The sequence below is a fragment of the Urtica dioica genome, chromosome 2 (genome assembly GCF_054948205.1).
Source record: "Urtica dioica subsp. dioica isolate 48M chromosome 2, U.dioica_male_clone48M_v1_H2, whole genome shotgun sequence".
NCBI lineage: Eukaryota > Viridiplantae > Streptophyta > Magnoliopsida > Rosales > Urticaceae > Urtica > Urtica dioica.
The window spans coordinates 44,882,398-44,894,737 of NC_142757.1; the positions used below are offsets into that span (position 1 = coordinate 44,882,398).

The 12,340-nt window shown below is 37.2% G+C and overlaps 3 protein-coding genes across 5 annotated transcripts; 2 read left to right on the forward strand and 1 right to left on the reverse strand.

The window, feature by feature from the left end:
* Positions 1–942: 942 nt before the first annotated feature.
* On the forward strand, positions 943–3,789 carry LOC149404941 (Vacuolar protein sorting 55 (VPS55) family protein). Of its 3 annotated transcripts, none has more exons than XM_089601392.1 (5): positions 943–1,079; positions 1,534–1,666; positions 2,330–2,369; positions 2,949–3,033; positions 3,366–3,789. In XM_089601392.1, exons 2-5 carry the CDS (start codon positions 1,568–1,570, stop codon positions 3,559–3,561), a joined length of 420 nt encoding a protein of 139 aa, XP_089457518.1. In that variant the 5' UTR covers positions 943–1,079; positions 1,534–1,567; the 3' UTR covers positions 3,562–3,789. The 3 variants fall into 3 exon arrangements, with proteins under 3 accessions (XP_089457518.1, XP_089457523.1, XP_089457526.1); XM_089601397.1 differs by having other exon boundaries at positions 1,076–1,207; XM_089601400.1 differs by lacking the exon at positions 943–1,079 and adding an exon at positions 1,214–1,313.
* Positions 3,790–4,035: 246 nt separating this feature from the next.
* Positions 4,036–5,486, forward strand: LOC149404942 (eukaryotic translation initiation factor 3 subunit B-like). The gene is made up of 4 exons (XM_089606738.1): positions 4,036–4,215; positions 4,299–4,545; positions 4,954–5,082; positions 5,196–5,486. The coding sequence occupies exons 1-4, from the start codon at positions 4,115–4,117 to the stop codon at positions 5,313–5,315; spliced, it is 597 nt and encodes a 198-aa protein (XP_089462864.1). The 5' UTR covers positions 4,036–4,114; the 3' UTR covers positions 5,316–5,486.
* Positions 5,487–5,986: 500 nt separating this feature from the next.
* LOC149404943 (allyl alcohol dehydrogenase-like protein) lies at positions 5,987–6,590 on the reverse strand. The gene has a single exon (XM_089605800.1). The coding sequence runs from the start codon at positions 6,514–6,516 to the stop codon at positions 6,202–6,204; it is 315 nt and encodes a 104-aa protein (XP_089461926.1). The 5' UTR covers positions 6,517–6,590; the 3' UTR covers positions 5,987–6,201.
* Positions 6,591–12,340: the final 5,750 nt, after the last annotated feature.

Genomic DNA, 12,340 nt, shown 5'->3' on the forward strand with positions numbered 1-12,340 from the left:
TCTCCTATTTTTTTCCTATACTATTTTTACATAAAAACTTAAAAAAACCATATTTATCTCATATGAACTCGAAATTGAGTGATTACAAATCCCACGGATTCGTGACGCCGAGATATTAAAAAATAGAACCATTGTGTTTGATTAAAAATTATGTTTAATACCATAGATGTAGAAAAATCACGTTACTACCTTAAATATAGAAATAACTGAAATTTTTGGAAATTATCAAAAAAATAAATGGAAACGTAAATATGATGTAATAAACATAATTTTTCATCAAACACAATGAGTATATTTTTGAAGATCTCGACGCCACAAATTTGTAGGATCTGAAATCACTCAATTTCGAGTTCGTATGAGAAAGATACGAATTTTTAAAGTTTTGATGCAAAAAAAATTATTTGAAAAAAAGTAGGAGAGAGAAAGTGACGAATTTGTTAATGAATAAAGGTAAATCAGACCTTAATTATTGCCACATAAGCAATTTGACTATATGCCTAAAAATTGTCAAACATATAGATCCAAAATCACATGTTTAAAGTGGCCTAATTAGTTACAAATCTCTCTTTAATGAACTAACTAAATTATATTTTGAATCTAAAAATACTAAATAAAAGTTAAACAGATTTAGTCTATTAGAGCATTGTTTGATATTAATGTCACTTTAAAATTATAAACAAGTTTAATTAGTTTGTTTATGATTTTTTGTTAAGTTGTTTATGTGTTGAATTTCGCTAAAAAAATAATTACGATATACTACTAACGTTGTAAGGATTTATTTATCTGAAAACAATAATATTTGAAATTTGAATATTTAAGGGCGATCCCCTATAATAATAAATAATAAAAAGGGACTCCCAATTACAAGTCTTAGGGTATCCTTTTGCTATTAGAAAAGTTAAGAGGGACACATTAGTTATTAACCCTTTTGTATTAATAATAATACCGAACCGTGCTGTCTTGGCAACGCACCTAAGCGTCTTCGCCCAACACATTCCACAAGAATCTCACCTCTCAATTCCACACTCTTAAGAGAGAGAGAGAGACTGTTAGATCTCCCAATTTCTCGATCAAATTTGGTACAAGTTCTTTTCTTTTCTCATATACTTATTATTACTATGCGTTCTCTTTTGCTCAGAAGTTAAGGGGTAATGCAAATTTTTCACAAATCATTTAACTAATTTTCATAAAATATTCCGACTTACAGGTAATTTTTTTTTTCTCCTTTCCTTTTTAATATCGAGTTCGTGGGCATAATCATATATTCATAAGCATCGACACTTCCCGTCTAATAAAATGTTGAAACGTGAAAGGTGTGATTTTCTTGTCCGTGCTTATCACCAATCTCATAGCTGATTTAAAGTGCCTTCTTTCTCAGGGACTTCAAAAAAAAGTATATACATACATATTATGCCCAATCTTGTTCGAGCCCAGATTGATTTTGTTCAACTCTTGTCCGTTTATTAAGCTGGTGAATTTTTATTTATTTATTATAGTGTCTGTTTACACACAGTTTTGATTTGTTATTTTCAGGCCCTGATCTGTATGAAGTGAGGCAAGTTTTGTGATGGGTGATTTACCAGGCCACGTCAGAGCCTGCTTGCAGACCGGAAAGATCGCTGCTTTGGCGATTTTGGTGTCAAGTGGGATTGTATTACAAATCTTGGTTAGTAGTTCTGTACTTTGTTTTGTTGTGTATCACTGGGTTTTATCTCAAAATCAATCGGATATAATCAGATGATGAACATCTATGCTAGTTGGCAATGACAAGAGTAACTCATTATCGTATAAACCTTGTTAGTTCTCACTCTCTAACGACTCTTAAATAGATGCCCTTTTAGGCTTGTAAGGCTCTGATACCATGTGAATTATTATGTGTTTTTAAAAAAAAAAAAAAAATCAATTGAGAATTACAGAAGTAAATCATGACCTTATAAATCACTTTGAAGAGCGACTCGTCATCTTGAGCCGAATATGAAAGAATTGTGCCGAATGTCAGGCTTGTTTGGCTCTGATGTCAAGCAATGAGAAATTTAATTCGTGATCTTATAAACTTTGTTACATGCCATCTCTTAAGAGGGTAGTTCTTTCTTTGGGTCTACTCATCTTGTGCCAGATTCTATTTTTTTAACCATTGTGCGTATAAGTAGGTATAATGACAGTCAATCTCAAAATCAATTGACATTGAAACAGAAGTAACTCATAACACCTTATGATAGTTGTTAACTGTCTTATTGTTTTTCAAGGCGTAAGGATTAAGAACAAAGTCATTTTCTTTTTCCGTTCATAAGGTTATTGGGTTTCTTATTCCTAAGGTTTGTTTTTGCAGGCGTGTGCTTTGTACAATAACTGGTGGCCAATGCTAACCGGTAAGTTGAAATCCCTTTCCGATGTGTTTTGTGCTCTTGGTAAATTGTTATTTTTTCACATCTGGGAGTTGGTGGTTGAAATTTTGAAGGAAAAAAAAATTGTTTTTAAGGAGCACTGTGAGAGTTTAGAACTCGGAGTGGAAGATGTGAGTTGATATCGAGTAGCTTAAGATGTAGCTGGATTTTTCGACTTGAAAATTGGCTCTTATGATAGGGAAAACGCTTGTCTATCAATCTCGTGCTTTTGTTTTGCTTATTCATTAGGAGAGAGTTTTGGTTGGTTGGTAACTTAGCTGATCAGGACTTAATTCAAAATAGTAATCTATAGTTTGGGAGTGAAGAATTATATGAATATTAAATCGAAAGCAAAAATTTCAAGTAAAAAGATGTTGATGGTTTCGAGACTTTCATGTTTCCTCTTGTTGTGTTATGTCAATTATAAACCACATCCCATAATGTCAATGGTGAGAGTATATCAAGGAAAGGGGACTCCTTAACAACCTCTCTCTCTCTCTCTCAATATCAATATGTTTCATTTTATTTTAATTTCTGAAAGAAAATCCTCATTTTCTCTTTCAGTCATAATGTATGTGCTTCTACCAATGCCGTTGCTTTTCTTTTCGGGATCCGATGGCTCCATTCTCTTTTCCGAATCCAATAATAGGTTGGTCCCATAATGCACGTTCTGTCATTATATATACACATAAAGGAATTTCAGATAAATATTTTAGCAAAATTGTCTATGTTTTGCATTTTATAGTAAATTAGTCATGATATAATTGCATCAAGTTAAAATTCAGGGATTAAGCTTCGACTATTTGCAAAAGCTTAAGCTTTCATCCGCTCGAAAGCTATAATGTCATTTCTAATATCTCACCAAACTCAATTACTCATTTCCAAATCTCTCAAGCTTTGATCTGAATACCAATTGACAATGAGAGGATTAGACGTATTGTGATTAATCGTTGACACAAATCGAATGGTGCGATGTTCCAGTTGGGTGAACGTGACCAAGTTTCTGACGGGAGCGTCGGCGGTGGGGAGCGTCGCGATTCCGGCGATCCTGAAACATGCCGGCGTCATTGGGTGGGGCGCCCTCTCCATGGAGCTCTCCTCCTACTTTGTCTTCTTGCTCGCAATCTTTTGTTACGTCCGTATGAACGGCGACGATGATTATTACTCGGCTTTTTGAGGACACCCCACTCTTGCTCTTTTTATCATTGTGCTTGTTTCATTATTGTATAATAATAATAATAATGTCATCTTTTGGTTTGTTTTCATTGATTGTAAATGTTTTTGAACGGAATGATATGGTATAGAAATGTGATTGGAAATTGAAAAATATGATTTGTAAATTTTTATTTAGGAACATTTATTGCGTTTATTTTCGTTGAAATTCAATATTTGTGATTGTTTGTAATTATTTTCTATGAAATTTAATTTTTTTTTATAGTAATGGAGTAAAGAATTAATTTCAATGCGTGATTGTTGGAGACTAGAGATAAAGAAGTGGAAAAGAGCGAGTACCGAAAGAGTTTAGTGAGTAGAGATCAAGAAGTTGAAAATTGTTTGGGTATTTTTGTTAAATTTTTTTTTTTTTTTTTGACAAAGTTCCATGCACATAACAAAGCCCGTGTTTTGTACTATCTCCAAACTAATGTATCAAGTGAAAATCCATTTAAATAGTCTCCACAGTATCAGCGGTGGTAGTGAGTAGTGACTGTTTCCCTCTAAAAATCTCATCAATGGAAGAAGACACCGTAACCGAGAATCTCCGGCTCAGACTCTCCACCGTGGATTTGAACTCCGAAGCCCTTCCGATCGAGCAAAACCTCACCACAATCAGGTACCTCTCTCTCTCTCTCAATTTCGCGGCAAAAAACTTCTATCAAACCAGAACTTCCAATCATTGTTAAAAAAAAAAACCAGAGAAGAGAGAGACGTGTTCTACGACGACGACGGTCTAGCTCTGGAAAATCTCGGTCTTTTCGAGAGCGTGATTGTGGTCGACAAGCTTCCGGTCGCCGGCCGAGACGGTGCTCGGAAGCTCGAGAGCGACCTTCGGGAGATTTTCGGCGGCGTCGGAGTCGTCAAGAGAGATGGATTTTCCATGCCTGTCAATCCTCGAACCCTAGAAACCCTTGGCTATTGCTTCGTTGAATTCACCACTCGTCTGGTAATCTCGGATTCTTTCTCCGCTAAAATGGAATGGACTATTATTTAATTATGTATGTCTTGGTCGCTACTTGTACTGTATTTGTGCTCGTTGCTGTTCTTGTGTGTGTTTGAAATAACAGAGAATGCGATTGTGTTACAATACAGGGATTTGTGTCACTCTAAAGTTTTCTTTTTTCACACTAACCAATTTTGGATAGTTTTAGATTTTGTAGGTTTCACTTCTGTGAGATTGAAGTTTGAAGCTTGTAAGCTATGTTTGGAGCCCAGGATTTTACAGTGTCAAATAAAAATTTCTAGCAAAGTGTGATAGAAAATCAAAATTCTATATTGATATTGAAAGTTCCAAGTTCCAAACCCAAGTAGTCTTATATTTGGCCTCACTTGATTTTTTTTTTTGTGCTCAAAGGAAGCCGAGCGTGCTGTGGAAAACATCGATGGATATAAATATGGTGGTCATAAACTGTCAGTGACCTTCTATGAGGACTGTCACAAGCCCGAGCCGAACGCACCAGAGATTGAGCTAAACATTTCTCAGGTACAGTAAAATTTGGCTTACAAGTCCCGACGATCTGTAAAGATTAGTTGGATCATTCGTGATAGCAATCGATACTGAAATTTTATTCTTGCTTTGTTTTGGGGGTACCGAAGAGAGAGGATGGAAGTTTGGACTCTAGTTTGTCTGAAGAAGAGAAATGGGATAGTGAGATCTCGGACTCAGGGGACGAGATTGGAGAGAGAAAGCACAGCAGACCCGATAGCCATGAATGAGGAAAAAGTATTCCATGGCCAATTCGCAGTTTTGATAGAATCGTAAAAGAGGCATCGATTTTCTTTCATAGCCCGACTTCGAGAGGGTTAGGTTGGATTTTGTACACATTGCGAGAAACTCCTTTGTTAAGAGTTTTCTTCTTCTCTAATGACAGGTTACTCAGATTACATGGAATAAAACGAGGTTTGCATTAAACCAACAAGACAAGTATTGATGTTGTTTTAGCTAGAAGAAACTTTTCCTACAATAAAGAGGGAGAAATTCGTGATTAGGAACACCTCATTTGGTAGTTTCGAATCAATTTGAAAAAAAGAGTATAAAAGTTCGTTCTTTTGTTTTTGGTTTTTTTGAAGTGCTTATTACACCTGCCAAACCTCCAGCTTTGGGATAAACCCAGAATCCCCTTGTTAGGCACACATAAAAAACTTGAAATTTAAAACTACCACTGGTTGATCTTATGCCATTGAGTAAAGACTATACTAGTACCATAACTAAAAAAAAAACCACATTAGTGCACTATCCAAAAGAGAACTGAAATGATGTTGCTTTGCTATAAACTTGAACGTCATTCCAAGATCAGCACTCTTTTCAGCACATAAACAAAAATTTGTATCTCATGAACTTTGTATCATTAACACAAAACCAAACTCTGTGCTATAAGAACTACTGATTAAAAATCTCTACTAGCAATCTTATTTCTCATTCAAAAGAGTCACCAAACCAAAATTAGAAATCCATTTCAAAACAATAATCACATAAAAAGAGAGAGAAAATCTAAACTCTCACAACACCCAAACTCAATTCATTCCAAACCCAAAAATAAAAAACACCCACACACACATCTTTTAATTGTTTAGTTCTCTACTCCCAATCGACACAAGTCTCTCAGAATGCGACGCGGAACTGAGGAGCGTCGGCGGCGGCGGCGGGGAGGATCTCCCAGCGGCAGGGCTCGAGGTCGTCGGAGACGGGGCAGTATCCGGCGAGGGTCACCTTGTCTGCGGTGGCGGCCACGGACCCGAACTCGAATACGGTGATGTTCGTCGGCGGCGGCGGGCGGGGGACTTCCACGGCGCCGTTCATGCCGGGAACCTCCATCGCCGGCAGAGGGTCTGCCTTCTTCGCCGGAGGCGGCGGCGTTTTCTGGGGCTGTGACTGGGTCTTCATGGAATCGCCTCTCCACCAGGATAGAATTCCCATTGCCGCTTTCGACTCACGAGACGAGGTTTTCAAAAGGGTTATGTTTGGTTCGGTGTTGCGTCTTATTTTTAGGAGCTGTAATAAATTTTTGGATAATTTACAAGAATAAACTCTTGGTCGATTAACAACGTGCACTCTCAACTTCGATTTTCAACAAAAATTATTCTGAACTATCATTTTTCTTGACTTTTGCTCATTCCGTCAAAATTTAGCAGTTACCATCCATAAGATACGCACGTTTTAGTCACATGTTACCTCAAATCAATACACACATAAACCCATTTATATAACAACTTTTTAAAAAAAAAAAATCAATACATACACAACACACACATTCATAACCTCCATTTGGTTTGTTCGTCGAGAGTCTTGGTAGAATTTCTTATTATTTACAGTACAATGATAGATATCAACAATCAAATATAAACCCAGATTTTTGTGTCTTCTTTTGTCTAATTCGGTAACTGAGAAAAATAACAAGCAGAGTATAACAGCGAGAGAGAGACCTTAACCCAAGAAGAGGGCTTTAGAAGAGTAAAGCCCTGCTCGGAATCGGTGTACCTCTCGAGCTCGAGCTCTAAAGCAGAGACGACCATTGAAATGGCCATGGGAGAGTTGGAGATAAACCCGTCCAGAATCAGTATGGCGAGAGAGGAGAGGCTGAGCTGTCGCTTCCGGAGAGAGAGAGCTTGAGTCTCCACCGTGGAAATGGGTCTCTGGTTTGGGACCGAAGCTGGTGGGAACAGAGTCGTTGTCGGAGATGGGAATGTCGGCGCCGGAAAGTACGAGCTCCGACATATTGTCAGTGAGCGATTCATCCCTTTTACCTTTTTTTATTGTGCGTTAATGGCGGTCACAGAGATTGAACCAAAAATGCATGAAAAACAGTTCGATCAAACTGGACTTGACGACCGCAAGTTCTCTCAGCTGACCTAGGGTTCGAGACCTCCGAACCAGAAATGCTCTGAAATGCGTCTGAATCGTCCGAGCCGCGACTTCCCAGAGAGATCTCCGCCGGCGACTATATGCTTTGCGAGGCTGGCTCCGACGAGAAGAATGGCCGACCGTGGCCTCTTGGGTTTCGATTCGCGAGACGAGGACGAGATCAGAAGATCGGTCGACCGTTGATCCTCTTTTCGCTGTTGTTGGATGTGGAATCGATCGTTGGGGTTTTGAAGGGTCTGAAATTGGCGAGTTTGGGTGTAGAGCTTGTGAGCGGCGAGGGATTCGAGAAGCGGATCTACGATTGGCAATGACGGTGGGTGACAGTGAAGAACGGTTTGTTAGTAAAGTGAGTCACAGTTGAAGGAACAGCCATGGCCAAGAGATGAGCTACAACAGTTCGTTGGATGGTTTGAGTGATGGTTGTGGTGGTGATGACCCGCCATTGGAGGATAAAAAGCAAAAGCTCAAGCAGAGAGAGATAGAGAGCCTTTTTTTTTCCTTTTCTTTTTTAATTTCCAGAGTTTATGAGTGAAGTGCACCGCTTTTTTTTTTTTTTTTTAAAGTTGTATATATAAATGGGTTTATGTGTGTATTGATTTGTTAGTGTATGTGTCAGTCAGGAGAGAGAGAGAGATATAGAGAGAGAGAGAGAGAGAGAGAGAGAGAGAGAGAGTTAATTTATATAAAAAAAATAAAAATTAATTATACTAAAAAAATACTATTCTACCCTCAATTGAGGTAACATGTGACTAAAACGTGCGTATCTTATGGATGGTAACTGCTAAATTTTGACGGAAATGGGCAAAAGTCAAGAAAAATGATAGTTCAGAGTAATTTTTGTTGAAAATCGAAGTTTAGGGTGCACATTGTTAATCGAGGTTTAAGCCTTCAAGTTGTATTATTAAGGAGAATAATATTCCTAGAAAAGAATCGGATACTGCAATTCAGGATAAAGATTTATAAATGGTAGAAAGGAGCCAAGAGTTCAGGGTGTATTCTTGTAAATTATCCTAAATTTTTTGGAGTTTTCCGAAACTAGTAGTAAAAAAAAGGATAAATTACATAAATGTCCCCTGAACTTTTGACCATTTAACAACGTGATCCCTACTTTTATTTTTCTTACAGCGTCGCCCTTGAACTTTGACAGTCTTACAAACTTAATCATTCCGTCTATTTTTCTCAACAATCCATCCATTTTTTCCCATGTGATTGACATGTGACTATTTAAACAGGGACAAAATTGTAAAATAACAAAAAATATCGATTTTATAATGATTTAATATTATTAAAAATTATTATTTATTATATAAAAAAATAAATAAAAATAAAATAATTATGTAAAATATGAATTTTTAATAAAAATGAATTGTAAAAATGAATTATTATTTATTATTAATTTTCTATTATCGTGAAAAAAAGTATAATGGAAATGTATAAAAAAAAGTATTAAAAAAAGACAACAAACAAAATGAAAAATGAAATTTTTTAATTTTAATTTATTAATTTTAAATATAAAATAATTAAATAAAGGATATATAGGTAATTTAAATATTCAAGTTATTACACAAGTTAAAATAGACAGAATATACTCCCAAAATTTGACGGAAGGACTAAGTTTGTAAGATTGTCAAAGTTCAAGGGCGACGCTGTAAGAAAAATAAAAGTAGGGACCACGTTGTTAAATGGTCAAAAGTTTTGGGGCATTTATGTAATTTATCCTAAAAAAAATGTAAATGATTTTTTTGGATTTTTTTTAAAGGTTGCTTAGACCTTTAAATTTATTTCTATTTATACAATTATTATTATACTTTTATTTATTTTCTATTTATTTTTTTGTAAAGAAAAATTAAACCCTATTACAATCTCTCATTCTTTCTTTTCTTTCATTTATTCTCGATCTCATCTTCTCTATTGCCTCTGTTTCATCTCCTGCATTGCCTCCGTCGTATCTTCTCCATTGACGTCGTGTCTCATTGCCGTCCGGGTGTTTGGATCTCCGCCGACGTCCCTCGTCTCTCTCTAACTTGGTGGCCATCCTTCGTCTCTCTCTTAGTTCGCGTCGTCCGTCGTCTTCCACCACCCACTTTCGCCACTATCTCTCTCTGTCTGTTATGACGCAGCAAGTTCTCACATTGACACTATTTTCGTTCTTTATTCCGGTAAGCTCCCTCATACACAGTCATTTCGTTACAGTATTTGTGACCAACGTTGTCACGAAAGCTTCAGCATGACTCCATATTTCGTGACAATATAGTCACGAAACTAAAGTCTACAGTGACAACATAGTCACGAAACTAAAGTCTGCAGTGACAACATAGTCACGAAACTAAATTATTTCGTGATACCATAGTCACGAAACTAATGTCTGCAGTGACAACATAGTCACGAATCTAAATTATGTAGTGACATTATTATTATTATTACATTTATAACTCTTTGTCAATTTTTCTTATATAATATGTATTCAAGCCATTATTATTATTATTATTATTATTATTATTATTATTATTATTATTATTATTATTATTATTATTATTATTATTATTATTACTACATTTATAACTCTTCTCCACTATTTGCAGTTATGAAAGACATTCATACATTCGTCAAGCATAGCGGTAGATGGGTGAAACATGAACGATATGACGCTGGTCCTGGGTGTGTAGTGGGAATCTTAATACCGGCAAAAGCAACGTACGAGGAGTTTATGCAATTGTTGTATGCCACGCTCAATCGCTCACCTAAAAATCAAGTCCTCCGTGTTTCTTATGAGACAGAAGGGTCGGTACCCCTAGTAAGTATTGACTCCGACCTAAGTTTGAAATGTTACTTGCATCTTCGGAAGGAGAAACCGGACAAATCCAAACTTAGTTTGGTAGTAGAGATGGAGCCATTGAAGCAAGAGCCGTTGGTTTCGGACTCATGCGTTGGTTCAACTCCGAACACCGATCAACCAGCACAACCGGACATGCCGTCTCCTAATTCGGAGGCTAGTTCTCCTGAGATCTCCGACCCGAATCAGAGTCATTCAGGCACACCATGGCAGACCCCTCCGCGCTCAGGCACTCCAAAATGGTTTAGTACGCCTTGCTCTGGAACGAGGCGGACGAGTCAATGCGCTACGCCTTCCACGAATAACCAAAATATGCATCCTGACTTTGATGTGTCGGATATTCATTTTGCGCTGAGACCAGTCAAAGGAGGATTGTATGCCAACAAAGAAACTTTGAAGAAACATTTATGCATGTTAGCAATCACCAAATATTTTACGTTCATGACGGAGACTTCTAACAAACGGTATACTCATGTTGTTTGTCGAGATGACTCATGCGAAAACTTGTTATCAAAGTATTTCCCATAAATTATTATAACATGTAAACAAAATGGTATTGGGTATGGAACAGGTGCATCCATCATCAGTGTACGAGTTTGAAGTCGTTGATAGAGAGGGGCAAAAGTGGGCTGTAAATTTGAGAGAGAAGACATGTAGTTGTTGTGTCTTTCAAACTGACAACTTTATCTGTCCCAACGGCATTGCGGGTTGCGGTTTTCAAAACTTCGCTGTTGAGAAGTACATATCAAATTACTACACCACCGAATATTAGAGAAGTTTTTATGCAGGTGTAATTCATCCAATTGGCAGCGGGGAGTCGTGGAATTTTCCAGGGAAGTCACACAAGAATAGGAAATCCACCTCATGTTGCGGCTCGTGCCGACAGAAAACCGAAAAAGAAAAGAATACCCTCTCAATGGGAAGGGGATGAGGATAGAAGGAATAAGGGTAGTCGGTGTGGTGGAGTAGGACATAATTGAGCCACATGTCGCAACGGGATCCCGACCCACCATAGCCGACCCTGAACATGATTTTGATGTTCCTTTTTTTTAGACTTTTTATTTGATGTCCCAATTTGGAGTTGTACTTTACTTTATTTCTTATTTAGTTAATTTGTTATGGATTTTTATATTTCTCATTCGTAACGTTTTAGTCACGAAATCCACACTTTTCGTAATAGGAAAGTCACGAAATCACAACTTTTCGTGACGTAGAAGTCACGACATCTCTTTTTTTAGTGACAGAGAAGTCACGAAATCTCAAGTTTTCGTGACATAGAAGTCACGACATCCCATTTTTTCGTGACAGAGACATCACGAATTCCAGAAATTTCGTGACATAGAAGTCACGAAGTCCGAGCCATTTACGTGAAACATGATATCTTTCGCTGGTTTGACCGAGTTGGTAATTGGGATATGGATATTTAATAGAATCTACTGCGAACAATAGCAATGAATGCCATTAATAGCAATTAAATTTATGAACAACCAACTTAGGAAGTTAGGTAAGGATATTTATTGGAGCATTTACTTACTACAAAAGTTAGGTAAGGAAGTCCAAGACATATTTATCCGACCTTTGATATTTACCTCATATCAAACTCATAATATTGTTCGAAAGAGTCTAATGCGGCAATGGAAGCTAAAGATCCAACGACGAAGGGACGCGATTCGAGTAAAAAGGTGGCGACAGTGAATGAGACGTCGGAGATGCCTTCAGGAAGTGCAAACTCGACCGCGAGATACTACTTGATTCCATTTTCGCGCCCTCCCAGGAAATTTAACAAGCGACATGACCTGAGCGACGCTGAATTCAACGAGTATGTAGAGATGCATGCAGGTGAAGATCCCAATACTCCGTTTTTGATGGATAACTCCATTCTTCTCGAAATATTCGGCGAGAATTTGGAGGAGTATTTGAAAGCAAATGGAGCTATTCTCGAAGACCATAAAGATTTGCCGGCTGGCCAAATGGGGTTGGACGGAAATAAATAAAATGTAGTTCGAGATGAGGTACTCAATATTTATAACGCTTTCAAATGGCTAT

What these genes read in the sequence shown, in the direction of transcription:
- LOC149404942 (XM_089606738.1), top strand. Translation starts at nt 4,115, where the DNA reads ATGGAAGAAGACACCGTAACCGAGAATCTCCGGCTCAGACTCTCCACC. An exon ending in CAAAACCTCACCACAATCAG is followed by an intron (nt 4,216 to 4,298) that starts GTACCTCTCTCT and finishes AAAAAAAACCAG; the next exon opens with AGAAGAGAGAGACGTGTTCT. An exon ending in TTGAGCTAAACATTTCTCAG is followed by an intron (nt 5,083 to 5,195) that starts GTACAGTAAAAT and finishes GGGGTACCGAAG; the next exon opens with AGAGAGGATGGAAGTTTGGA.
- LOC149404943 (XM_089605800.1), bottom strand. Translation starts at nt 6,516, where the DNA reads ATGGGAATTCTATCCTGGTGGAGAGGCGATTCCATGAAGACCCAGTCA.
- LOC149404941 (XM_089601392.1), top strand. Translation starts at nt 1,568, where the DNA reads ATGGGTGATTTACCAGGCCACGTCAGAGCCTGCTTGCAGACCGGAAAG. An exon ending in CTGGTGGCCAATGCTAACCG is followed by an intron (nt 2,370 to 2,948) that starts GTAAGTTGAAAT and finishes TTTCTCTTTCAG; the next exon opens with TCATAATGTATGTGCTTCTA. An exon ending in TTTTCCGAATCCAATAATAG is followed by an intron (nt 3,034 to 3,365) that starts GTTGGTCCCATA and finishes GCGATGTTCCAG; the next exon opens with TTGGGTGAACGTGACCAAGT.